The sequence below is a fragment of the Colobus angolensis genome, unplaced genomic scaffold (assembly GCF_000951035.1).
Source record: "Colobus angolensis palliatus isolate OR3802 unplaced genomic scaffold, Cang.pa_1.0 Scaffold144, whole genome shotgun sequence".
Taxonomy (NCBI): Eukaryota; Metazoa; Chordata; class Mammalia; order Primates; family Cercopithecidae; genus Colobus; species Colobus angolensis.
In genome coordinates this window covers 440124-467880 of record NW_012114533.1, presented here as the reverse complement: position 1 = coordinate 467880, position 27757 = coordinate 440124, and the positions used below count along the sequence as shown (strand labels likewise).

Sequence of the window (27757 nt, the reverse complement as noted above, 5' to 3'; positions counted from 1 at the left end):
GCCACTGCACTCTGGCGTGGTGACAGAGCGAGACTCCATCTCAAAAAATAAAATACAATAATAATAATAATAAGATCCTACCATTATGCATTGCTTAATGCTTTTGATTTTCCAGGGCATTTTCACACCTGTGACTTTGGTAGTACTTGTGCATCTTATTCTTGCTGGACTGGATGAAATTCCATTCTCCTTCTTCAGTCTCTGATGGTAACTCATCTGTTCACATCCTTAGAGGACAGTGGGGTGGGGAGGAACTAACACATTTTGCAGTTATACCAGTAGGAAGGAAAAGGAGAGATGTAAGATACATTTCAAGAAATCATATGCAGAATTTGGTATCTGACAGGATGTGACAGAGGAGGGACGGGGAGTCCATAGCTCCAGGCAATGTGGCATCAAGATGCCAGGATCCCAGCCCAGTGCCTGAGAAATGTGACAGTATCACACACAGAAAGAAATTAAGTGTGGAAAGACATGAAAGAAGAAAATGTCCTTCAGGAAACTAGATCTGTAGGACTCTGAGCAGGAAAGATATTGGGTCATAGACAATATGCCCTATAAATTACTAGAATGGTAGATGGTGTAAAGTTTAGCTACATTAATAGTAAGAGCGTATTGTTTTGTTCATGTAGCTTTTTATTTTCTCTAAGCCAAGCACTGTGTTAACTGCTTTGTACAACAACTCTGTGGGGCCAATGTTATTAACCCCAGACGAGGAAATAGTTGAGAGAGGCTAAACAATATCCTCGTGTCACAGAAGTAGCAAGAGGCAGAAAATGAAAATCAAGCTGGTGGTCTTACGTGAAACTAGATTGCACAGTAAGAATGTGTCACAATGTAACTTCTCATTATCAGGCAAAACATGTGAGCCGGCAACCCTGCAAAACTAGCAAATGGATGACACTATAAAAAAGCTAAACAGGATAAATTTTGGATGACCCACCTTCCTGATCTGTCTTTAGTGAAATGTCAATTCCACTCTGTAGTCAAGACTTAATTATGATTAATAAAGTACTGAGCATGGGAAACATATTAATACATTGTTTAATGAAACAAAGTATTTTAGAGCCTGCTGGCAAACTGCATTTAGTTTATAATCTTCCAGCCTTATTCTACATGCGTGAGGGAATCATTAGTTCCAGTGTAGTCTTTCCCAGCAGCTTGTGTGTCCAGGAACAGAGAGCTGAGGGTGGCCTGACATTGGTTTCAACAATTAGGATTAGCTTAAAATGCTGTGACTTCACTGCATTGCTGCAGTAATTTTTGCAACTTTTCCCCACTGGAGGTCACTGTTACCTTGCAGTTGCAGAGAAGGCCCTCAATTTGCTGTGGTAAAGAGAGTGGACGTTTTTATCTACATAGGCTGGCTGCAGTTGCATAAAGAAATCAACCAACCAACCAAAGCAACAATCAAATTTAAAACATAATTCAGATCATGTGGCTATAAACTGTCCTTAGAAAATTCATCACTGATAGCAGCTTGTTTTCGAATACTTAATCCTTCATCTGGACACTTCTTAAGTTACTATAACGGTAGATACATGTTATTATATATTTGTCCAAACCCACAGAATGCACAACAAGAGTGAACCCTAATGTGAACCACGGACTCTGAGTGATAATGATATGTTAATGTAAGTTTATCAATTGTAAAATATGTCCCACTCTGTTGGGATTGTTGATAGTTGATAAATATTTTTAATTCAGTTAAAATTTCTACAAAGACACCTAAGCACCTGTTTTATATGTAGGGAAAGTGAATGCCTTCAAAGATCAGATGGTATATAGCTTCATAACTTTGGGCCAGTTCCTGATCTCACTAAACCTTAGTTTGCTCACCTACAAGGTATAGATAAGAATTCTACCAACTTCGGCCAGGCACGGTGGCTCACACCTATAATCCCAACACTTTGGGAGGCCAAGGCAAGCAGATCACTTGAGATCAGGAGTTCGAGACCAACCTGGCCAACGTGGTGGAACCCTGTCTGTACTAAAAATACAAAAATTAGCTGAGTGTGGTGGCAGGTGCCTGTAATCCTAGATACTCAGGAGGCTGAGGCAGGAGAATCACTTGAACCCAGGTGGCAGAAGTTGCAGTGAGCTGAGATCACGCCATTGCACTCCAGCCTGGGCAAGAAGAGCAAAACTCCAGCTCAAAAAAAAAAAAAAAAGAATTATACCAACTTCATGGACCACTGTGAAGATTCCACACTAAGGACTTAGCACAGAGCCTGGAACACAGTTAATGCAACAGGAAATATTAGCATTCACTATTATCATCCACTGAGCCAACCCGGCGGGTATCTACCATTATGCATTGCTTAATGGTTGTGGCAGTGTTTGAGTTCACATTTGCAAAGCACTTAGAATCAGGTCTGGAACACAGTAAGAACCATTTACACATTTGTCAAATAAAATGAGTGAATAAATAAATATACCCAAATTAAAAGCCTAAATCCAAAATAGGTTACACACAAACACAACTTTAAGACTGTAAAAATGTATCTGTATTATCATCTCAATTCAACATGCTCATTCTATCAGGCAGAAAAGAATTAAGACTTCACACTTGTCACTGTCAGTTTTTCAGTTTCTAAATTACTTGGATTGCCAAGTAGTCTAAGGGACATCCTCACACAGAGCGTGCGTCTCTGTATCAAGGACAAAAGCACTTCACAAACAGAATACGTATCTATGTTTACCTTTTAAAGAAAGGATCCTGTTTGAACAGATTCTGTCTCTTTTTAAGACCATCAGTAACCATTAATAGGTGAAACCACTTGTGCTCTTGAACCAAACGGGTCTGCCAACCCGGCCCGGCAAAGCCAAAGACTGACACTGGGATTTTGGCAAGAGAAGAGAGGCATTTACTGCAGGCTGCCAAGCAAGGAGAATCGGACAGCTTGTGCTTAACACCCAGACTCTCAGATGGCTCACAGGTAAGGGTTTTTGAAGACGGGAGGCAGAGGTTATAGGCAAAGTCATAAATCAGTATTTTGAGGTTCTACATTGGTTTAACCTAAAAAGGTGGAATATTATGAAGCGAAGGCCCACAGATCATTGATGGATCTAAAGACTTTCCTATTTGTGATTGATGAGGGAGGGAAAGCTTTGTTTAAAAATTGAAGAAGAGCAGAAAACAATGTTAGGTCTGGCTTATTATGCATGACCTCTTCCAGGCCTCTCAGGAAGAAATTTAGAACAAAGAGCAGTGGTTACAGTTTAGTCCTCAGTTCCCCCTTAGCTGAGGTCTATGAACCAGCAGGTGGCATTTCTTTATTTGGTGTGGATCCGGGTTTCTGAAAAACAACCCAGGGACATATGTTAAGATGTTATATTTAGTTTTAATAGGGAACCAAACATTTTGTCACTCAAACTTCCTTGGCTATTGTTTTATGCTATTATTACCTTCTTGTTTACTAAGTTGTTTAATATTCAGGGCTAGCTAGATGCCTGGAATTTTTTGGAAGAAACTTAATTTTTTTTTTATTTCCATGCTTGGAGGGGAGGGGTGCCCATTAGGCACCTAAGAAGGGTCCCTACTCTGTCTCACTTGTCTTTGGGTTTCAAGAATTTCTCCTCCAAACAAGAATCATATTGGGCAACCATTACTGGAGAGCCCAACCAGAACCAACACAGTGTCTTTTGTGCAGTGGGGGCTCAGTAATTATTTGCTGAGTAAATTAATACAGACTCTAGGCATAAATATTTAAAGAAATGCTTAGATACTAAGGAATCTTGGGTGAGTCCATCTAACTTCCCCCGGACTTTCAGTTTCTCTTCAGAGAAGGGTTTGGATGAGCTGACCCCCAAAGTTCCTCGGGATCTATGCATTAAGGTCCCTAATCTTTGAGTCACAACCGGTGGGTCAGAGCACAGCCTTCAGTGTCCCATTCACTATGGGAATGCCATAATAACCTGTGTGCATCTGAAACCGCAAGTGGAGGAAGCCATGAGTCATGGATTATGTTTATACTGGTATCCAATTGAGCACACAGCATACAATCACCCTCAATGGACTGGCAAATCAGATACTTTTGCCTATTAAAAAATGGGAAATGAAATTTTAAAAAATCATTAAAATTAATACAAAATGCCAGGATGCATTGTACAGGTTGTATCTCCATGTTTAAGAAGACCTAGGGCCTAAAGATACTTAAGCACATAAGAGAAATGTACTGACGGCAGTACTAACATACAGCATTTTACATTTGACAGAGAACTTTCACACAGGCATGGTACTTTATTTGGCTGTAAGAGCAACACTGTGCAGCAGACAGAGCTGCAGAAACTGACCTGCATAGACTGTTGGGTAAAGAACTTAAAGAACTCCCCTGAGAGGGCAGAGCCAGGACTGGAAGCTGCATCTCCTGACTCCCGTGGTTCATCTTGAACAGGATATTTAACTGTGAAGGACGAAATTGGGTATCGTGGGACAATCCTTGATGGTGGCATAGAGTGCAAGCTAGGAGACCACCATGGGCTTCAAAGCCCAACTCTTTTGTATGTGGGTTTGGGGCAGGTCGGTGAGCCTTCCTGGGTCTGTAAAGTGGAGGAAATAGTACCTACCTCATGGCTGCCAGTGAGACTTTAAAGGCATCAGAATAGGGGCACCTCTCCTTGTCCTCTGCGCGTGCTCTCCCCCACCTCTGCTCCAGCCAGGACTGTGGCAGCCAGCTCCACAGAGGTGTAGTCTGAAAGTGCTTCACCTCAGGCCACCACATTACGCCTTCTTTCCAGGGTTCTCTGGCATTGCTGCGGGACCTTCTTGGGAACTGGCATTTATGCATATGCAACTGAAAATGCCAGGGGGACAGTCACCCCACAAGACCCCCCATGGTGGAGATGGCGCCCAGGGAATCAGTGCCAGTGCCTGCGTCAGTCCTGTGGGTGGGTGGCTCTGAGGTCATCCTGTCTGAAGTAGGCAGCTTGGCAACTTAACCTTGCTGGGGCTTCTCTCCTTCCCTGTTTCATACTCCTCAAGCCCCTACACCTATTCCCTGGAGTCAGTTCACAAAACAAGCCACCCTCATGCATGCTTGGGCTCTGCTTTCTGGTAGGAACTCAGGAATGACATCGTAGAGACATGGTGCTGGGCACATAAGAAATCCTACATAAACTTTACCTGTTACCTATTTTCTATGTTAAACGCTGCCTGTGATCTGCCTTCTCCGTGTCTGCTGTCTTGAGGGAAGTGGTCTTTGTTGTCACCATGTGGTGGGCAGAAAATGAGAAATAAGTGAAAGGGTCGAATACCACAGGGCAAAGACTTGGAATAGCTTCCTGAGTCAGATGTCCAGAGACTGATTTTGGGCCACTTCATCGCGAGAGGCTTTAGGTGGTTTTAGATCATACAGTAACAATCCATTTTTAAAACTTATGTGTGTGTTATTGTGCATTAGAAAATCTATAAATAAAACATCAAAACCATGATTTCACTTTATTTTTGCTTTGATTAAAAATGTCTTAAATGACTCAACATATGAAAAATATTAATAGGAATAAAGATAGCACGTAAATATAGCAAAAATCATGATAGTAGTATTTGAAAATAAGATCTGGAAAACAAATAGATAAATGTGCATTTTATAACCATTATGTTTTAGGTAAGTGGATAGGATTGTAGTTTGGGCATCTATATTTAGGGACTTTGTTATCAAGTATGCTAACCATTCTCTTACTTGGAAACACAGACTTGATTTGCAACATTTGTATTTTTGACTATGTTGTTTTAACTTTCAGAGAGAGCAAATAAAGATCTTTTTCTCATGTTAAAACAACAGAAATGGCATAAAACTATCATAATTTTAATTACTCTAAGAAGCTGAAACAACATACACATAAGTATGACTCATCTGTGCGTTTGGTCAAGGACACTCAGAATTTCCATGGGCAGGTATCTACACACAGTACATTGGAAAACCTTTTTATTGCTCTCTGTCTTGAATGGAGATGGAGCACATTCATATCATAAATAGGATTCACTGATGCCGCGACAAAAGACAGTTCTTAAAACTGCTGTGCTGGTAGATATTTCAAAGACCATAGTTTGCTCACGTTTCTAAATATGCATTAGCAATCAGAAAAGCTCCGAGGACATGTTGTACACTCTAATTTAAGAGAGATTTTCTTTATGGCTAAAAAGTTGCAAAAGCATTCTAAAATATACATCCACAATACTCCTAATTAACTCACAAAACTTGTTGACCTTTTCACTGGGAAATGCTCTGAGGGCTACAGTCTTACAGCTCGAGTGAGTGACACATTCTTTTCCACATGGAAGATGAAGATGAAAGCCCTCATAGTATTTCCCATAGGAGAAGTGTAGTCCCCTTGGCATCTCCCACAGGAGATACGACAAACGGCAAAAAATGGTTAATCCTTGGGCCACAGTGACTGCCTAAAAACATAGACTTCACCATGATGCTCGGTCAGACCTGCAGAGAATTATAATGCTTTGTGATTGCTTACTTAAAAAAAAAAAAAAAAAACTCTTCCTTTCTTCCAGCTCTTTCACTTTGTCCTCAACTAAGACAGATCAGATGATTGACAAGCCATTCCAAGACTGGGTAATTCCTCTTAACATGAACTTGATGCTCCGGAAATATTTGCTGTGGAAAGCTTCCCTGGGAAGGCTCAGGAAACCGGGAAAGCCCAACCCCTGGAGCTCTCCGACTTCTGAACACCAACAAGACGCGGCTTCTTGTTGAACAAGAAATAAATACGGCATTTATACACAGGTATAGGGATAGATTGTCTAACTCCCCTACAGAAATGTTTTTAACTGCATGCGTTGTCGATGGGCCAACAGCACCCCAAAGCAATGAAAATTGGTTCCTCTGGGGGTGTGTGAAAAAAATCTTACTCTTTTTACGTATAAAGCACAGATAGACAAACAAGGCATCAACAGGTATGCAGTATATATGTGGTATTAAAATCGAATGGGAGGAGTCAACTAAGGGGAAAAAACCCGAAAAGGTCTTGGAGGGGGTGGATGATAATGAAAAAAAGGCTGAGAAACACTGCCATAAACCCACCTTCAGACAGGAGCAATGATTCAGACTGTTTTCCATAGTGCTTTCTAAACTGTTGTGTATTGTTTTAAAAATAATTTATCATATGCTAATTGATAAGAGATCTAAATATGTGCGAAGAGTTGTCTTCCCAGAAGTGAATACCCTCTCTTGAGAAGTGCTGACATTCTTAGGATAGGAATTATTTCTCTTCTTCCAGAATTCTGCTACGCTCCTGACTGAATTCCATTCCGGAATAGCTATGGTGTTACACAAAATGCTTTATCAGGCAACGGCTCAAAGGAGAAAGCAGAGAAGGCTATGCTCAGAAGGGCTGATCACTGCACGTGTTGTGCTTACAATCGATTTCTTAGTAAGAATAAAAGCACTTTTGCTTATGTTTTATTTTCTTTTCATAAGTCATATAAGTAGGAGAATGAAGAGATATGGATGTTATTTTTAGCTCTGACAAACAAAAACAGATCACCAACTTTAATATGCACAGGGAATCCCTGCCCGTGAGGTTCCCCAAAAGTTGGTGCAAGTGTTTGAAAGGTTGAAATGTGTCACATGCCACTATTATTACCCCAACTGCCCCTAAGGCCAGGGTCCTGGGCAGAGATTCAGCCAGGGCATGCATTCCATTTCCTTTGGCAAGTGCCACTCCCAGGTTGGAAACATTCAAAGAAAATGAATCTGTCTTAGATCAAAGTGATTTTACTACCTGCACGTCCTCAAGAGCAGGAGCCTGCCAGTGGCCTCCCCGGGTCATCACGAACCGGACCAAGCGCCAGAGAACTGAAGACGAGAGAAGGCACACGCTACCTACAACCCAGACGTCTTTTCTTCTGAGTGTGAAGTCCATTCTCTGGGAGCAGCCGTGGATGTCGCTTGGCTGATATGTTCCTTCCCTGCCCTGATCTAGCACCAGCACTTCTGAAGTAGTGTCACCCTTTGCTCTGCCCTGAGGAGTGGCTGTCACCGAATTACAGAGGGTTCTTGCAGAGTCCTGCTTGGACGTCTCCAGTTACGTGATCAGCAAATAATCTGCCTCTTTAAAAGGAAAAATATGATGGCCTTGTGTGACAGATCTGAAACAGGTGTAGGGGCATCGGGAGACCTGCTGGCAATAATTGACAGCGCCCTGAATGCGCGTTTGTTCCCAGTTCAAGGACAATTAGCACCACTGTATCTGGCATCTGCTGGCTGCCAAGGCTGGGCCACCGCCAGGGAGCTTTCTCCTGCCCTTACAGGGTGAGCAGCACAGGGATGGGGGTGGGGAAATGCAACTTTAAAAATCACAAAACCTCTGCCTTCAGACTTGTTATTTTGAGATCTAAGTTATAGTCATTGTGGGTGGTGCTGATGGTACAATTTCACAGCAGATGGTCAGGAAATGCCACCTGGTGTTAAATCCACCAACTGCAATCAAAATAGGAAGATCCACACTTTACTGCAACCCACTCTATCTCTCTGCACATCCTGTTAATAAATATTTTGCTTTGCTTGGTCTTGGGGGCATTTGTACCAGTCATTTAAATACTCCAGGGACTGTGTGGTCCTGAGTCTGCTGGGGCCATGCTTGTTTCTACCCTCACAGCTTTGGGATACTCCCTGGTTGGGATATGGAAGAACTTAAGCCAGGTTTTAAAAAAGAATTATTCCCTATGACGGCAGGCTTTTAAACACAAATCAGCAAGCGTTAGGATAAATACAGGCGTGGATGTGGAACGGTGGGCCATGCTGACATATTTTTGTAGAGTGAGTATTCACAACCTGTGTCCTACTTTTGTACTTGGGACCATGCCTTTTGGATGGAGCATGAGTAACTAGGGGTGAACAGGAAGGAGGGGAAACAAGGGGTGAGGAGGTGAGCACAGACAACCCCGGGCCTCGGGTGCAGGGATGGGGGTGGTACACGGAGGAAAGCAGTGAGAAGCACACGGGGCCGAATGGTTGACTGAGAGTATTACCGGGCACATCTGTGATTCATTAAGCCAGCAGAGGGGTGTGGTGGTGATCCTACTAAATATTCAAGTACATCTGAGGGAAATACAACACAAGGGCTATTTGCTATATAGATAACAGAGAACTGACAAAAGAAAAAAACCCGGATTCAATTGTACAAAAATAATACTAATTACAGTTACGAAACCTGTTCATCATTTATAACTTCATGGTATGGACACAGTAGCTATCAAGCTCATCACTCATGTGCGTCAGACCAGTTCGAAAATTTTACTTGATTTCAACACCACGCCACGTATGCATGTTTAGATCTAGTTTATTATGGCCTATGGTTATCTGCTGAAAACTTTTATAATTTTACATGGTAGGTAGAATTTAGGTGATGTTGAACAGCCTTTGGAACATAACAGAATGAGAAAAGTCACTAGAAAACAGAATAAAAAGGAAAGTAGGAAAAATAGGCCACGCACAGTAGCTCATGCCTATAATTCCAGCACTCTGGGAGGCCAAGGCGGGGGGATCACTTCAGCCCAGGAGTTCCAGACCAGTCTGAGCAACACAGGCAGACGCCTGTCTCTACAAAAAAGCACAAAAAGTAGCCATGGGTGGTGGTGCATGCCTAGACCCAGCTACTTGGGAGGCTGCGGCAGGAGGATCACTTGAGCCAAGGAGGTCAAAGCTGCAGTGAGCCGAGATCACACCACTGCACTCCAGCCTGGGCGACAGAGTGAGACCCTGTCTCAAAAAAAAGAGAAAGGAAACAAACAAGAAAAACTAAAAGAACAAGAACTTAAGTAGAAGGAAGAAAAGTAGGCTATGAAGTGTTTCATAAACTCAATAAAACATAGAGGAAAGAAAGAAGATAGTTAAAAATAAATTCAGTAGAAGAAAAATAAAAGAAATAGAAAAATCTGATTAAAAGCAAGAAAAAAAAGAATCTGAGTTTTATCAAACTATTTTAACAAATATAAGTTGTTAAATCTATATAAAATTCTTCCCCTATTGGGACTGGAGAGTAGTTCTAGACTCTAAAGAAACTGCACAGAAAGATTCCAGAACAAAGCTTTCATGTCACCAGAGAGCCTGAAATTCAGAGTAAATTCTTTCCAGTGTACCACAAGGGATGTTCCTACTATGATTAGCTGTGCTAATCTTCTCAAAGAGAGAAGGGATGAGAGAGAAAGGGGAATAGGTGGAGAAAATCGACAAGCACTTTTTTATAGTCTCTGGAGAGAAAAGAGTGGCATTTTAAAGATTTACTGCTGCCCCGGCAGAAGATGAAGACGTGTTAATCTAGCTCTGTCTGCATACTTGAAGACATCTGAGCTGCTGGAATGTCCTTCTCCACCCACCCACTGCCAAGCCTGCTGGCTGCCCTGGCACCCACCAACTGGGCAGGCAGGGGCTCCAGGCCATGGAAAGGAGAACTCTGTGCCTCTGACACATGCACCTATCCATTCTCCACGTGGATGCAGAGAGACAGGAAAATTTATTGCAGACATCTCTAGGCCCTTCTCCATTGACAAGTAAGAAATTGAATGGGATACATGGAGCTCCTAGTGACTCCTTCCCACCTTCCGCAGGGTGTCAACTGCAGGACCGAAGCCAGGAGGCCCGAGTTACAGAAGGGATATGAGACTTACTACAAAGGACATTCTCTGATGGTTTCTAGGGGTTAAATTACAGTCTCAAGCTTTCCCTCAAAAACATCCTAAAAATATTTAACTTCCGAATGATCAACTTCTAGAGGCAGTTTGCTCTCACAAAAGTGATCTCCCTACATATATTTATGTTCCAGCTTAGCACTATCTAACTCTTTTTTTTTTTAATCTTCAGAAACAGAGTCTTGCTCTGTTGCCCAGGCTGGAGTATAGTGGTGCGGTCATAGCTCACTGCAGCCTTGAACTCCTGGGCTCAAGCAATCTTCCTGCCTCAGCCTCCCAAGCAGCTGGGACTACAGATGTGTGCCACCATGCCTGGCTATTTTATTTGTATTTTTTTTTTATTTTTGTAGAAATAGATGTCTCACCATGTCACCTGGGTTGGTCTCAAACTCCTGGCCTCCAGTGATTCTCTTGCCTCAGCCTCCCAGAGCGCTGGGATCACAGGTGTGAGCCATGCATCCACTCCTGCCTCAGCCTCCCAGAGCGCTGGGATCACAGGTGTGAGCCGTGCATCTGCTCCTGCCTCAGCCTCCCAGAGTGCTGGGATCACAGGTGTGAGTCATGCGTCCACTCCCGCCTCAGCCTCCTGGAGTGCTGGGATCACAGGTGTGAGCCATGCATCCTTGCGTCCGGCTTCTCTCACTCTTTAGAGTGTTGCCCATTTATAAAAATTGTATCACAGAATTTGGAGAAAAACAGTACTTGAAAGATAATGAAATTCATATAAACTATTACGGTTAGTTGATGATTTCAAAGTTATCCAAGAAGAATATTTTTTCTTCTCTGTCCTACCGAAATTAATAAACAGAAAAAATTATCCTGTTTGTACCACTAAGAACCCTAATGAGAAAGTCATGTCTCACTTCATTTTGCCTGTAGATATTTCTTCTTGGTCTATATTGAACTCATGGGGAAAGCAGAGGTCTCCAAAAAATCTGTTTCAATCTGACTCATGTATTCTCTCCAGCACATTTTGTCATTTCTTATTCACTTACAATAAAAAGCCTCCTAGACCTTTTATATACAATGTCTCTATTTCATTGTCTGTTGCATTGTTAGAAACTCCCTTCCTACCTGAATGGTGTTTTTTAGAACAGTAGGTGGGCAAAGAAGGATGTTTTCCAGACCTGCCTGATAAGAATCACTTGCTCTGATTATCAAAAATAATGGTTCCCAGCCCTCAACCAGAATTCACTTAAACAGATCTATTTGTTCCAAAAACACTTTTGGTGCCTATTTGTTCCCGTTACTGGGAAAGCAACCGAGAAAACATGAACAAATAACACGAGTTCCCAACGTTAAGGAGCCTTGTCTAGAGAAAGGTGATCAACATGTTAAAAACCACCGCATGTGCTGGAATGAAGGCATGGGCAAAATGCCTGATGCTCCCACCGGGCGAGGAGCCAATGGATGATGGGCAGGAACTGACTGGGCCAAGGCAGGGGAGGGAATTGATGCTGCTGCTAACACATATTAAATGCTTACTCTAGTGACAGATACTAGGTGGAGTGCTTTACAAACGTGATCACACTTCATTTTCACAACTACTATTATCTCACTAATTCAGATGTGGCAAGCCCTTGGTTCAATTAATATTTTTCCCAAGAACAAGCAGCTGGAATTGGGCTCAGAGCTCTCGTTCTGCACAGAGGAGGATACAAGCCCCCCAGTCATGCCATCAGCAAGTCTTTCTTGTCCCTTCTCTGAACTTCACTATCAACAGCTCTGCCATGTACCCCATGAGGAACTCAAGGTCTGGAGGAAAGGAGAAACTTCTTTTTGCAGAACGATTGTGCCTCTCACAGCCCTTTTCTGAATTTCAAGCCCAAATCCATCATGTTAAAGGATTCTTCTTCATTTCCACAAGCTGACTGTGCAATTCCTAAGCCACTAACTATAAAGCGAAGTAGACTGCTGGCAGAAATGCAGCCTCAAAGGCCTCCTAATTATTTACAAAACACAGTTGTATAATTGACACGTACACTTCTCGGTGAAGCAAAAATGCAATGGTGCCTATTCATAAACTTTCTTTAATTGTACTCACAAGTACAAAACAGAATTTGGAAAGGGTTGATATACGGCTCCATGACATTAGAAAAGATAAGACAGAATGAATACTTTTAGGAGACTAAATTAGCACATGATTACCTCATTATGTTCAGGTCTTGAATCCTGGTCCCCAGAATTTTCTTCCAGAAAATGCTTCACTTTCTCCACCTCTTCCCTGCACTGAAAAAAGGCCATTTTCTCCAGCTGGTTGCTGTTGTAACATGTGTTGAATTCTTCCAGCCTCTTCACTTTTAACATCTTAGTAGTGAGTCCAATTAAGCTACTTTCTGGAGTGTGGTTTTCATCTCCCTCTGTCTCCGATTTATAAATCAAGACACAATTATGACTCTTCAGTGCTTCTTTCTCTTGACTGCAGAGAAAGGAAACACAGAAAGTTCTCATCACTTATTCACACATTTGACTTCTTGGGAAAATGACCAGTGAGAATTTGGAAGTCTCTTCTGTTTAAACTGGAGAGAGGATCCAAAATTAGGAAAAGAAATACTAACATTCATATTGAGTTTCCAACATTGGAACTTTAAAAGGAAAAATATTTTTTTCACTTTAAAATTACAAAAGCAAACAATAAGAAGCAATGTCAAGTTTCACTGGATGATGAAATATGCTCCTCATTGCATAAAATAAGCTGCAGATCAAGTGGCCAGTTTAAATGTAAAATATAAAGTATCTTTGGGCTTAATTGGAACCACAGGTTTTGCAGCCCAGTGGGAAGGGCTTGTCACAGAAGGGGTCTCTCCTGCTTCCCCTGGCCTCCCTCTCCAGAGGGATCTCCCCCAAATGAGTCCTTTTCCAGACCTCTTCTCTACCTATGCCTTAAAATGTGTGGTGTTCATTTGTGAAAAGAAATTTGTTTCCTTACAGTCCTCTCACGTGGACAGCACACCCAGAGATCTTTCTTTACATCTGCATTAACAGCTATGTACCGAGAAGCTCAGTCTTTTCACTCTCCTTAAAATGCTTTCCTCACAAATGAAGCAATGCAGAATACATAATATGCTTTGATACTAGAGACACATACACATGTCTATATGTACCCATCACTTGATTGCATAGAGATGCAGGGAGATGGAGAGTTGAATTTGTGCTAGCTCCGCATGGCTGACAACTGAGGCCCCCTGGTGGAGATTTTCTGAAAAGTGCCTCTTCCAGCCTTTTCTCAGCTTAAAAACCATATTGTGATTCTCACCACAAAACTTAATATTTTGTTTTCTCAACCCCTACAATAAAATGATACTCTTCAGTTCCAAAGTGTTTAAAGTTCACTGCTCTAAAAAATTATACTTATCCACATAAGGAGCTTACATTCAAACAAATAAAAATGCAAATATTAATACTATCAACAAGAGCTCTACAGATACATCACAGACCATGCTTAGCATTCTTTCAAATTGCCCTGAAAAAATTATTAAAATAAGGAAACAAATGCATGGCTATTTCTAAGGCAAACCACAACTAACATACTATGGTTAATTGCAGATGAAACTCAAGTTGGATCAGGAAGCCACACAAAATTAATGTACTAAAACAAAAGTTTAGGTTTAAGATACAATAATTTTGCAAAGAAATATTAAATATTAAGCTCTACCTGAAGTTTGGTACAATTTGTTATTGAAGGTAACTTAGAAAAAAGGGAAGGAGATTTGAGAGGTTATAACAATAAACAAAGATAATTACCATTGATAGGATAACATAGAAGAGCTTGAGCCATTCCAAGTGTAGAGCATACGTTCCAGAAGATAAAGAGAAATTTTGCAGAATTCAAACTGACTATGGAAGTCTCTGGTGACAGTTTTGACTCTCAGTCGTATAAATCTTCTGAAAAGACAAGTGTCCACTACAAGAGGAAGTATCTTCTCTCTCAAATGCCACTTTGAGCCTCTGTTTAAATTAATATGGCTCTTGATCTCATGTTGCTCAGCTGTTGCCTTCTTAGTCAGATGGGGAAGAATATTAATTTTAGACACCAGGCTTTTCAAGGCCAATGGCTCCATTTCAGAGGTCAGGTAAGGAGAGGATAAACCGGGAACACTGGATGAAATATCACCTTCACCTTTCCCTCGTATCATTGTGTCAATACTCTTGGATTTACAAAGCTAGATTTGTCCTCGGCAATCATCTGCCTGGACCTTCTGCCCCTTTCAGACTCAGGATTATTTAAGTGCTCGTTAAATTTCCCCCAGTCGGGGAAATGCCAGGTGTGGCAACCCCACAGCCACCTCCGTTTGCCCATCTTATGCTTTCAGCATATCCAACTGTAATACAGAAGATCTTCTGAAAGCAGTTAGCAAGTTTGTTTTAATTTTCTCAGTTCTTAAAGATTTTGCAAAGTCTCTAACCATTTATAGCTCTAGGGAAAGGTCAAAGGCACAGGCATCCAGGAAACAGGAATAAATTTTTCATAAATTTTCCTTAAGCAACACTAGGACTTCCCTCGTAGTTGTTTGCACAGACCAAGAAAGGGGAGTGTCAACCCGCCTGCGTGACTCTCACAGTAGTGCATCCCTCAATTCACTGAAGTGACATAAAACCTTAATTGCCCAGAGGCTGGACTTTGCACTCTAGACAACTCTGCAATTTTTCGGGGCCTGGCCAATTGTCACCTGTTATTTGGAGCCTGTGCTAGCCCCTCTGTGGCCCATTATAACACCAGCCTCTGCTGCTCTTCTGTTTCTTAAAAAAAAAAAAAAAAATCCTTATTTTTAATTCACATCAATGCATTCCATGTGAAATAAAAGCACACATTTTTCCATTTTATGTAGTATTAATGAATTATAGCAAAATCTTTTTTTAAAACACAAAACGCTTGTTATTTTTCAGATTAGAGAGCTTTGTTCTTCAGGAAAAGTAATGAAGTGGAACTATAAATTTGTGAGAGATAAATTATCTGACAAAAGTATTATATAAAGACTAAGCTGGTTGGAGGTTACCAATTTTGTTCGTATGATTAAATTGTGTAGAAGTACTGATAAGGCACCAAATGCCCTGCCAGAAGCAAAATGTGTGTGGGCTGCTGCTGATCCAACCACATCCTCCACCCAGACCACCACCACGCAAAAGCAGACTTTCCATCTCCTTGGCTCCAGCAAACCAACCGCAGGCTCGAGTGAGCCAGAGGCCAGGAGAATCTGCTCCTTTGCTTATTTTTTTGTAATAAACTTTTCCTTTTAGAGTAGTTTTACATCTATAGAAAAGGGGCAAAGGTAGCTCAGAGTTCCCCTTGCCCTGCGCTGCGAATCCTCTGTTTTTAGCATCTTACGTTGGTATATGGTATACTTGTCACAATTAATGAACCATGCTGAACATTATTATTCTCTAAACTCAATATTTTATTGTTGTTGGGTTTTTTTCCCCCAAATGCCCCTTTTCTGTTCCAGAATCCCATGCAGGAGTCCACATTACATTTAGAATCAGTAGGATTCATGATAGATTGGGTATGGGCTGTGACAGAAAGATGGTAGACACCTTTGCAAATTTTCTCCTGAGCACTTGAAAGAGACAGTGAACATTAACTGAGATGGAGAAGGCCGTGGGAAGGGCAACTCTAGAGGGAAAGGTCAGGCATGAAGTCTCTGGCAAGCCCAGGCCCATTAAACGTTCAAGTTGAGTAGGCTGTGGAGATAGAAACTGGAGTTCAGGGGAGGGGTGTAGGCTGGAGAAAAGAATTTGGAAGGCATCCACATGTAGATATTTCCATGCACAATATACATTCAATACATATTTGATTAATTACTAGACAGAATGGTCTTTAATTGTGTCTACTTGCCCTAAAAAACAAGTCAATTAAAATAATCCATGCTACTTGCCTTCTGAAATTAGTGTCTGGTTCTGGTTGTCTGGTTCTGCTACATCACACTGTTCCCAGCTTCCGATGGCATACAGGACAAGCACACTGCTGGCACAACACTTGACCACAAAAAACCAAGTTATACATGCATCATCATTCTGGTCTATCCGCCTAGCCTCGGGACCCTCAGTCCGTACCCATAAAATGTTCTGTATGCTTAAAGATGCTCTTATACCCGGAAAACTTCATTAGTGAGGAATATGAGCAGGCCCAGGAACACTTTTCCAGTATCTGCATATTTTGGAGTTACACTTCTTTAAAAAATACACCCTACAGAGCCGTGGAAAAAAATTCCTTGATTCTTTTCAAGGCGCATTTCCGTTAGCTGAGTAAGAGACTGTGCTGTCAAAGGAGCCACGTGAAGAAACAGCGTCGATAGCTCTTGTCTACTGGTTGGCTTTGAAACCCGGCTGGATTACACTACGAGTTTTTGTTTCCATACAGCATTCTGAATGTTTCCAGAACAAGGCCTCTTGAATGTTTACACACAAAAGTGGAGCAACAGCACAAATACCAAAATGCAAATAAAAAGCTACTGCATCCCTGTTATCCACATTAAAATCGAACTTCCTTACTTTCAAAAATCACCACTGAATACGACCCATAAAAACAAAGATTGATAAATTGCACTTCCTCAAAATTCAAAACGTTTGCCTTTGAAAAGACACTATTAGGAAAATGAAAAGACCAGCTATAGATGTGTAGAAAATACTGTGAAGTCACATATTTGACAAAGGACTGTGTCCAGTATATACAACTTAATAATAGCGTGACAAAACATTCCATTTTTTTTAAATGGTCCAAAGATTAAAACAGACCTCACCAAAGAAGATATAAAAATGGTTAATAAGCACATGAAAAAAATGTTCAAAATCAGTCATCAGGGAGATGCAAATTAAAATCACAAGGAAACATCATTTCACACCCACTAGGAGAGCTATAATAATAATGAAAAAAAAAAAAGATAGGTTGGGTGTGGTGGCTCACACCTGTAATCCTAACACTTTGGGAGGCCAAGACAGGAAGATCACTTGAGTCCAGGAGTTTGAGACCAGCCTGGGCAACATAGTGAGACCCCATCTCTACCAAAAAAAAAAAAAAAGACAGAGAAAAGCAAGTGTTGACAAGGATATGGAAAAACTAGAACCCTCACCAAATATGTTGATGGGAATATAAAATGGTACAGGTATTTTATTAAAGAGGTTGGCAATGTCTTAAAAAGTTATTTCCTATATGACGTAGAAATTCCTCTCCTAGGTATCTATATCCAAGAAAAATAAAAACATATGAACACAGAAACCACGGCACATGAAAGTTCACAGCAGCATTATTCACAATAGCCAAAAACTGAAAACAACCAAAATGGCCATCCGGTGGGTTGGGAACTGGGAAAGGATAATGTGGTACACTCACACAAACGGAACACTGTGTAATGAAAAGGCATCTACTACAACACGGATGAGCAAAAACACTGTGCTAACCGAAAAAAAAAAAAAGGCAGAAACATCGACCACAGATTGTATGATTCCGTTTGTATAAAATGCCGAGAAAAGGCAAATCTATAGACAGAAAGCAGACTGGTGGTTGCCTGGGGCTGGGTGCAGGAATGGGGGTTAATTGTAAATAGAATCTTCCCAGATGATGTGTTGTAGTGAGGACCGTACAACTCATTCAGTTTCTTAAAACAGTGCAGAATTGTGCACTTGAAATGGGTGAATTTTATAATATGTAAATTATACTTCAAGAGAGTCATTAAGAAAAAAGAAAACCCAATAATATGATTAACAAAAAGTAAGCTTGTTAAAAGGAGAGGAAAAAACTGAAGACTTTGTGGCTATCTGTCCCCGGTGACCAAGGCTGGGATCCAGGGAAACATAATGATACTCCACACTTGCCAGGTCACCTAGGGCCAAAGAAAAGGAAGGTAAGCGGGAGACAGTTAACACTCTCATGCTTTTCTTCTCCTGACATGAATATCGTATGATATAAGATTGTGTAATTAACAGAAAAGTTAATAGTCATTTAAAAAGTAATTTCTATCTTTTATTTTCTGCTTGGAGATAGGATACTTGAGCAAGAAAGATAATGATGTTATAGAATATCCAGATTTATTTACAGGAAATTTTGATATTAGACCATTAAAACTTCTAAATGACAGCAATTAGCTAAGTAATATGAAATGAAAATAAAATAAGTTTTAAAAATTGGATAAAAATATGGATGGGATCATTTAAAAATTAATATTTTTCAGAAATATTACATGTTTCAGTTTACTACCTCTATAGTGGCTACACAAATTGTTCCTTTAATTATATCCCTTAAACTTTCTAAGGGATATTTGCAAGCATGGTACAATGAATACCTATACATCCCTCACCCATATTCACCAAATGTTAGCATTTTCCATGTTTGCTCTCTCTCTCTCTTTTGCGAGTAAGTCGCATATCTCATGAAACTTTACCCCTGTATGAATTGGTATATGTTTCTTGAGAAAGAAGATACTTTCTCACAAACAGAATCTACTCAAAAATTACATAGTGCATTTAATCACCATGTCTTTTTAGTCTCCTTTTATCGATTTAGGAAATGGTCATTCCGTTTATTTTATTTTATTTTACTTTTTGAGACAAGGTCTCAGTCTGTCACCTGCGCTGGAGTGCAGTGGTGTGAACATAGCTCACGGCAGCCTTGACCTTGGCTCAAGCCATCCTCCTGCCTCAGCCCTCCAAGCAGCTGGGACTATAGGCAGGCACCACACACCAGGCTAAGTTTTGTATGTTTTGTGGAGATGAGGCTTCCTAGTCTCTCTCTCTTTTTTTGTTATCCTTCATGACATTGATATTTTTGAAGTATTCAGACAAATTGCTTCATAAAATGTCTCTCAATTCTAATTTTCTGATTGTGTCTTCATGCTTGGAACCAGGTCATACCTGAGCATGAAAACTACAGAAGTAACACTGTATCTTTTTCAGAACATCACAAAAGGTAGCACATGATGTCGGTTTGTGCCATTATTCGTGACATTAAATTTGGTGATCTGATTAAGGTTGTGTCCACCAGACTTCTCAAATATAAAATTAACCCTTTTATTTTTGTGATTGATTAGTAATTTGTGGGAATTTATAGGTATCATGTTCCCCAACAATGCATCACCCAAATTTTCTCTGTATCTCTTCTTGAGAATCAGTGATTACCACAGTGACAGAAATGATTTTCTATTTCTACCATTTCTTCTATACTTATTAACTGGTAGTCTTTTATAAAGAAGAGCTTTCCATCCCCATCCTGAACCTCACTCTTTTTAGTATCAGGATGATCTCATGGCCTTTTAAAAACGGACATACACTCCCTTCATTCTTTATTTTGATGCTCAAATTGTCCCATATTGGCCAACGGAAGCACCTTCGAGCTGGCTCCTATGTACTTCTGACATGTCATTATTATTTTTTGAGTACTTCCTTACTTTCAGTACTGTTTTCACCCTATTTCTGAATTCTGCCATTTCTTCAAGGAACCCTCTTTCCTCTTAGGCCGAATGGTATTTAGAAATCAAGCCCTGGGCACCAGGAGTGTTTCTGCTATGGGGGTGTCACTGCTCCTAGACACTTCAGAGGACAGAGCAAGGAAATATAATTTTTTTAAAAAAAATCACGAGTTCACACTCATATTGATATATTTCTAATTCCAACCCAACACTGTAGGATTCTTTCCACCCTTTCCCCATACCACATACGTAACCCCCTCCCACTGATTCTTTAAGCTAAAAATTTTAAACATGAGAACACACAAAATAAAATGCTTGCTACAAGGTAAAATTCATGCTACTGTTGTGACTATCCATTCTAAACCATTGAGGAAAGTCAAAGGATGTTCATTTCAATATTTAAAAATCCCACGCTACAGCACGAGTCATCATTTTCTAGTTTTAGGAACTGGAGGAAGAATGTTTATATTTACGTTCTCGGGAATGCTTTCCTACCTTCTAAATTGGAAGTGGATTTCAGAGCTAGAATAAGCTTATGATAGTAACAAGGCATGAAATTACAGAAGTGCAAAGTCCAAGTCATGCTCTTCTGACCAAATGTTGGCCTCCTTGTCCCAGGAGGGTAAGGTCGAGAGAAGAAATTTTCCACACGGAAAAACACGGCCATAAGGCGTGCATTAATGGCTGATGGGCAGTTTGGTGAAAACACACTCTCAGAGGTGTGCCTTTTTTTTTTTAATTAAAGATAAAAGTTGTACTTTTAGGTTGAAAATAAGTTGAGTTATTATGTAATGACTCATAATAGGTTGCTAGCTTTTATTCTATATGTCCAAAAGTATTGAAGAATCTGGGATACAAAAGGACCGTGGCAGCTCCTGAAATGGTAAAAAGCATTATAAGCCCCAGGTAGTACAGGGAAAACATCTTCAGTGTGAATGAAGCCTGGGAGGGAGAGGGCAGATGGGCAGCCTAGTACACTTCCGGTTAAAACGCATATTGCTCTAATTTTTATGGAAGGCGACTTGGTCATGCCCTTTGACCCTGCAATCACATTTCTAAGAATTTTACCTCAAAGAAATAGAGTTGTACACAAAATATTATCTCTGAGGATATCATCACAACATTATTTGTTAGATATAAAACACTGAAATAGAACCTATGTATAAGAGTTAGTATAATAGATAGGATACTTCCATAAAAAAAAAAAAAAACTAGGGTTATTGGTCATGTGTCAATTTTATAGTTAGGGAAGAAGGGACAGATCCAGGCACAGTAGATGCAATAGGATCCGAATTTTAACTAAAAAAAGATGCACTGTCAATCCACAGCAGATGAATGATAATACCGTGATCCATAGCTAAATAGAGAAGATGGCTACACCAAATATGGCTTGTGCTTTCCCAGAGTTACCAGTTTTTCTAAAATAAACATATAGTTCCTTCTTAATGTAAAAAAGTTGCCAAAGCAAATTTCCCAGCCTAGTGGGAAAGTCGTGGGCATGGAGACACACAGCCTAGGCCTGAGTTCAAGCTCTACTAGCGGTGTGGACTCAAGAGCTGCTCGGTCTTCCCGAACCTCACTGTTTCTTATTTGTTAAGTGAGGATAACAACATTCACCTTATGGGGTTGTTGAGGAGTGAAAAATGAGATAAAAATGGTTGATGTATCAGAGAAACTTAATAAATAACAGCCTTTATGGTTATCATTGGTAATGTTATTGTTATTCATGTTACCAAATCTCCTAAGAAATAAAAGGTTATTTGGCTGAAAAATTTAGAGCCAAGATTCTAAAGAGAAAAAAAATTCTAAAGGAACTCAGTTTTCTTAATCAACAGTGTAGCATCACTTACTGCTATTGTATACCAGGGCCTTAGCAGCTGCAAAATGAAGTCACAGTAATTTATAATATTTTTTTCTTTTATCAGGACACATATATTAAATATATATATTACACATGTATATATGAAATACATATTTTTGATAATATAAATAACATAAAAATGTTGTATAAGTATACATGATATATAATATGTAAGATATATAACAATAAAAGATATAAAATGAAGTCACAGTAATTTATATTTTTTCTTTTATCAAGACACATATATTAAATATATATAACATATATATGAAATACATATTTTGATAATATAAATAACAAAAATGTTATATAAGTAAACATGATATATAATATGTAAGATATATAACAATAAAAGAGATATATGTCCTTTATTGAAACATACACATATGGAAAGTATATAAACCATAAATACTATTTAATAAATAATTACAAAAGCAGTTCTCATAAAGCCACCACCAGGTCAAGAATCCCCAAATTCAAACATTCCATCCTTTTGTCCTTCCCAAGCTAACCACTAATCTGAATCTTTTAAATAATTTCCTTGATTTTCCTTGCAATTTTACCATTTACATGTGCACTCTAAATATATACCTTTGTTTTGGCAGTTTTAGTTTGTTTGAATGTATTCATACTATTTGTATTATTTTCTTAGGTTTTTTTCCAGTTAAAACTGTCTTTGATCCATCATATTGTTGTATATAATGTATATAGATGTCTTGGTTAGTTTTCATTATTATGTAATATTTTATTGTATGAACATTACAAAATGTATGTGTTTATTCACTGACGGACATTTCGCTGTTTTCCATTCAGAACTGCTCTGAGCACCAACGTGCACACATGACGCAGACACATTTAAATGTGTGGTACCAATTTACACTCCCACCAGCACTATCAGAATTCTCCTGTTGCTCTATAGCTTTAAAAACACTTCGTTTTTGCTACTCTAGTGGGTGTGCAATAGTATATCATTTATAAATTTAAATTGCATTTCTCTGATTACTAAAGAGTTGAAGGGTTTCTTTTTTGTTGTTACTTTTAGAGACAGGTCATACTCTGTCACCCAGGTTGGAGTGCTGTGGCACAATTATAGCTCACTGTAGCCTTGAATTCCTGGCCTCAAGTGATCCTCCCGAGTAGCTAGGACCCCTGGTGCACACCACCACCCCAAGCTAATTTTTAAAAAATTTTCTGTAGAGATGAAGGTCTCACTTTCTTGCCCAGGTTGGTCTTGAACTCCTGGGTTCAAGTGATCCTCCTGCCTTGGCCTCACAAACTGCTGGGATTACAGGCATGAGCCACTTGCCCAGTCAACATGTTCTCAAATACGTATTTGGTCACTTGGTCTCTGTTTTTCATGAAGTACATATTTATGTTCTTTACTCATTTTTAATTACATTTTCTACCATTTTCTTATCATTATGTAGGACTTACTCTACATCCCATACACTGTGCTTGACAGTGATGTGTGTTTAAGATGCCTTCTCCCTCTCTGTGCCTTGTGTTTTCACTCTTGTATCTTCTGATAAAAAAAAATAGATGTTCATTTTGGTGTAGTAAGATATATTAATCTTTTCCTTTTGTGGTTAGTAGTGTATTATTTTTTAAAAAAGAAACCTTTCCCCTCATCAATGATGTTTTTACCATTCAACATGATAATGGTGCTGGTTTGAGGGCAAAAAAAAAATAAAAATCATCATGTTAAGAAGATAATTTTCTCCATTTTACTAGAGTTTTTAAAAATCAAGGATTGAAGTAGACTTTTGTCAAATGTCACTTCACATTCCACTTTATAAGATACAAAGAACTGATCTTTCCAATAATTTGACAATACAGTTGGCCCTCCATTTCCACATGTTCTGCACCTACTCATCCAACCAACAGTGGATCAAAAATTTGGGAAAAAATAAGAAACAGCAGTACAATTAACAAAAAATAAGACAAATAAAGAAGCAATACAGTATAATAGCTATTTATATAGCATTTATGTTGTATTAGGTATCACAAGTAACCTCGAGATGATTGAAAATATATGAGTATATGTGCATAGGTTACAAAAAGTAACACAAATAAAAAAGCAATACAGTATAATAACTACTTATATAGCATTTACATTGTATTAGGTATCATAAAGTAATCTAGAAATGACTTAAAATATACGGAGTATGTGCATAGTTTTATTAAGTTTTATTATTAAGGAGACACATAGGGTGAGGGGCAGGAGGGTCCCAGACATGGAGCTTCCATGAACTCTCCTTGTAGAATCCATACACCAACCTCCCAGCACATCAGCATGTTCACAACCAGGAAGCTCCACTGAGCGTCTGTTTCCAGAGTTTTTATTGAGGTTTCATTGTGTAGGCATGATTGATTAAATCATTGGCCAAGCAATCAAATTCAATTTTTAGCCCCCAAGACTGGGCTGGTCCCAAGTTCCAACCTTAGGGAGCCACTAGGAGTTGCTTCATTAGCACTATAAAGGCATGCCTAGCACTCAGGAAATCCCACAGGATTCTGAAGATCTGTGCCAGGAGCCAGGGAGAAAGGCTGAATATACTCCTTTTTAAACTATGAATATCAATGGAAAATCACTTAAAACTAATAAGAGTTCACAAAAAGGCCAAGTACAAAATAAATTAACAAAAAAATCAATGCATTTCTTTTATATCAACAAAGGGCAGTAAGAAAATAGAGTAAATAAAAGGTTCTACTTACAATAGTAAGAAAATATATAAAATGTGTTAGGATAAACAATACGAAATGTGGCATAGATTCCAGAAGATGTAGCGGAAAGTCAAGAAGAGAAAGGAACATGAGGTTGGGTTAGGGGGCAGTAATCAGAGTAGGAAGAATAGATAACCATAGGACTAACTTTTAGGATGCTGACTAAAGATGGCAGGGATGTGAGTCATGTGGGATTAACTGGACTCAACTGTCCAGCATACCTTAGGTATGAACATGAAGGTGCAAGATGATGCCCAAAGGTTCGCTAACAGTAGTAGGTTTATAAAACACCTGCTCATAGGCACTGCAGCCAGGCTGACTCTACTTGTGGTTACTGACAGAAGGTCTATTTGCGTCACCACTGAATTTATCCTCCCCATTCTGACTCCGGGGAAGGAAGACAGAGAAGATGGTTACACTTAAAAGTAAATTGCCGAGGCCAGCTGCAGACAATTTAACAGTGAGGTATTAAAGGAGAAAATGGAAGCCTAGGTTTCTGCTTTACATTGATTTCATTTCCTGGGACCTTATACTATATGAGTTTAAATTTATTTGTATCTATGCTGATCCGAAAAGAAAGTTTAAGTTTGGTTGGCAAAGCAATCTAAGAGGAGGGCTGAGTTTTGAAGTACGTTTTTTTCATTTATTTTTCTACCACCACCACCTAGTGGAGAAAACCTTGAACTTCAGACAGAGGGGGCTAGGGTTCAGGACCTACTGGGTGCCAGGCACTGTACTAAATACTTCCACATTGACAAGTTCATTTAATTCTCATGAAAGACTGTGAGGTAGACATTCTTATTCCTCCTTTAGATTTGGAAACTGAGTCTGAGAAGTTATGGAGCTTGCCCAAGGTCACACTATGGACAGCTCAAAACCCGGGTTATTAAACTCAAGGTCTAGAGTCATTTTCACCTCATAGGTCATCCAAATAGCTCAACTTCATCCAAGCATGTGGCTATGGGAGTCAAACACACACACACACACACACACACACACACACACACACACACACACTTTGCTTTGTATTTTTCCTTTTCCTTATTTATATAATATAGATTAGAAAAGCACAAGTATAAAAAGAAAGTGGGATTATACTATATATGTTAGGTTTTGTTTTTGTTTTTTGAGATACAGTCTTGCTCTGTCGCCAGGCTGGAGTGCAGTGTTGTGATCTTGGCTCACTGCAACCTCCACCTCCTGGGTTCAAGCGATTCTCCTGCCTCAGCCTCCCAAGCAGCTGGGGCTACAGGTGCGTACCACCACACCCAGCTCATTTTTGTATTTTTAGTAGAGACAGGGTTTCACCATGTTGGCCAGGATGGTCCTTATCTCCTGACCTCATGATCCACCCACCTCAGTCTCCCAAAGTGCTGGGATTACAGGAGTATGTATTAGTTTTGTATCCTTAATTTTTACCCCCATAGTACATAATAGTTTCCCATGACAATACTTTTGAAAACACATATTAGGTAACAATAAAATTGGACATAGAATTAATCTATATGCAACTATACTGTCTAATATTGAAACACATCTTACAAGACTAGGAAAAGGTGCTAAAATACTAACAATGATTACAAGTAGATTTTCCATAGCATGTATTTTTTTTAAAAAAAAGAAATTTTAGGCCTTACATTTATTAAAAGAAAAGAGATTCAAGAAACTTCAGTTGTCTAGTTTGTTGTCATTATGTTAAAATTTTTTGGATGGGTTAAAAGTAATCATGTGTCCATATATTTCTATAAATGTTTAAAATCAGTGTAGTGTATTTCCAAATTTAGTAACACTGTTCTTGAAAACTTGTTTTGAGGTCAGCTCTAGGACTTCTTTTCCAAGAAGTACTTGCTTCTATGATGCTCCTGTGATGGTCTTTCCGGGGAACAAATAAAAATAAAAACTCATGGCTGGGCGCGGTGGCTCATGCCTGTAATCCCAGCACTTTGGGAGGCCGAGGTGGGTGGATCAACTGAGGTCAGGAGTTCGAGACTAGCCTGACAAACATGGAGAAACCCTGTCTCTACTAAAAATACAAAAAACAAGCTGGGCAAGGTGGCGGGTGCCTGTAATCCCAGCTACTCTGGAGGCTGAGGCAGGAGAATCACTTGAACCCGGGAGGCGGAGGTTGCAGTGAGCCGAGATCGCGCCATTGCACTCCAGCCTGGGCAACTAAATGGAAATTGCGTCTCAAAAATAATAATAATAATAAAATAAATAATAAAAGCTCCAGATGCTATTTTTGTACGATTTCAAATTATATGACGATTAAAGAAAGTTTAACTTGCTTCTCTAGCGTTTCTATTAATCTTATTTTTGAGCCTAACTTTCTTAGTTAGAAAAACTCTTAACCATCAAGCCAGGCGTGGTGGCTCAGCCTATAACCCTGACGACTCCAAAGGCTAAGACGGGAGAGTCCCTCGCGTCCAGGAGTTCAAAGCTGTGGTGAGCTCTGGTCGCGACCCTGCACTCCAGCCCGGGCGACAGAATCTGCCTTTGCCCAGATTAAATAAAAATTTCACTTTTGCCAAATTTCAGAAGTCTTCATTCTCCCTCATTTACCTTCTCTAGTTACCAAAAATGCGTGTTTAAGATACATGTTTTTAAACGGGAGACTTACAGAAAAGCAGAAAATAAAATCACAGAACATGAAAATTCATTCAAAGATGCAGAATATCACACTTGTTTTAATCTGATATTCTTTCCATTTCTCTCCCTGTCTACGACGTACTTGCACACGGGTGCCGCCCATCATTTGGTTGCTAAGGAGACAGAGGCTGGTGTTTCCGATTTGCCACCATTACGCAGGGGCCCGCGAGAAGCATCTCTTGGCTCGAAGCGCGCTGTAGGTGAACCGCCCTTGACTAAAATGCCAACAAATCTAAAAGGGGGCGAGAGACCCTTTATTTACTGTTCTCTGACCACTACTGAGGTGAGCACTTCTTTCACCCGCGTAGTTGTTTGTATTTCTTCTGCTGTTCAGGTCCAATAGAAAAGTGGTTTCCTATTGGAGGCTTTACGGGTTTTTCCCCCATTTCCCTTTCGTTACAAACGACCCGCCGCGGCCTCCTCCTGCTCGTCCCCACAAGCCCATTCAACAGCTGCGCGCGGAAGGCCAGGAAAGCGGCACTC

General features: G+C 39.8%; 2 protein-coding genes across 2 annotated transcripts in view; one reads left to right on the top strand and one right to left on the bottom strand.

Moving 5' to 3' along the window:
• MYLK4 (myosin light chain kinase family, member 4) overlaps positions 1–13009 on the bottom strand; it is an 84469-nt gene extending 71460 nt beyond the window's left edge. The window contains exon 1 of the mRNA XM_011935469.1: positions 12794–13009. Coding sequence (XP_011790859.1) covers positions 12794–12952 — 159 coding nt within the window. The 5' untranslated portion in view covers positions 12953–13009. The remainder of the gene's footprint in view (positions 1–12793) is intronic.
• A 14067-nt stretch (positions 13010–27076) lies between these two features.
• The window catches only part of WRNIP1 (Werner helicase interacting protein 1), a 21983-nt gene continuing 21302 nt past the window's right edge, over positions 27077–27757 (top strand). The window contains exon 1 of the mRNA XM_011935468.1: positions 27077–27086. The gene's annotated coding sequence lies outside the window, so the exon portion shown is untranslated. The remainder of the gene's footprint in view (positions 27087–27757) is intronic.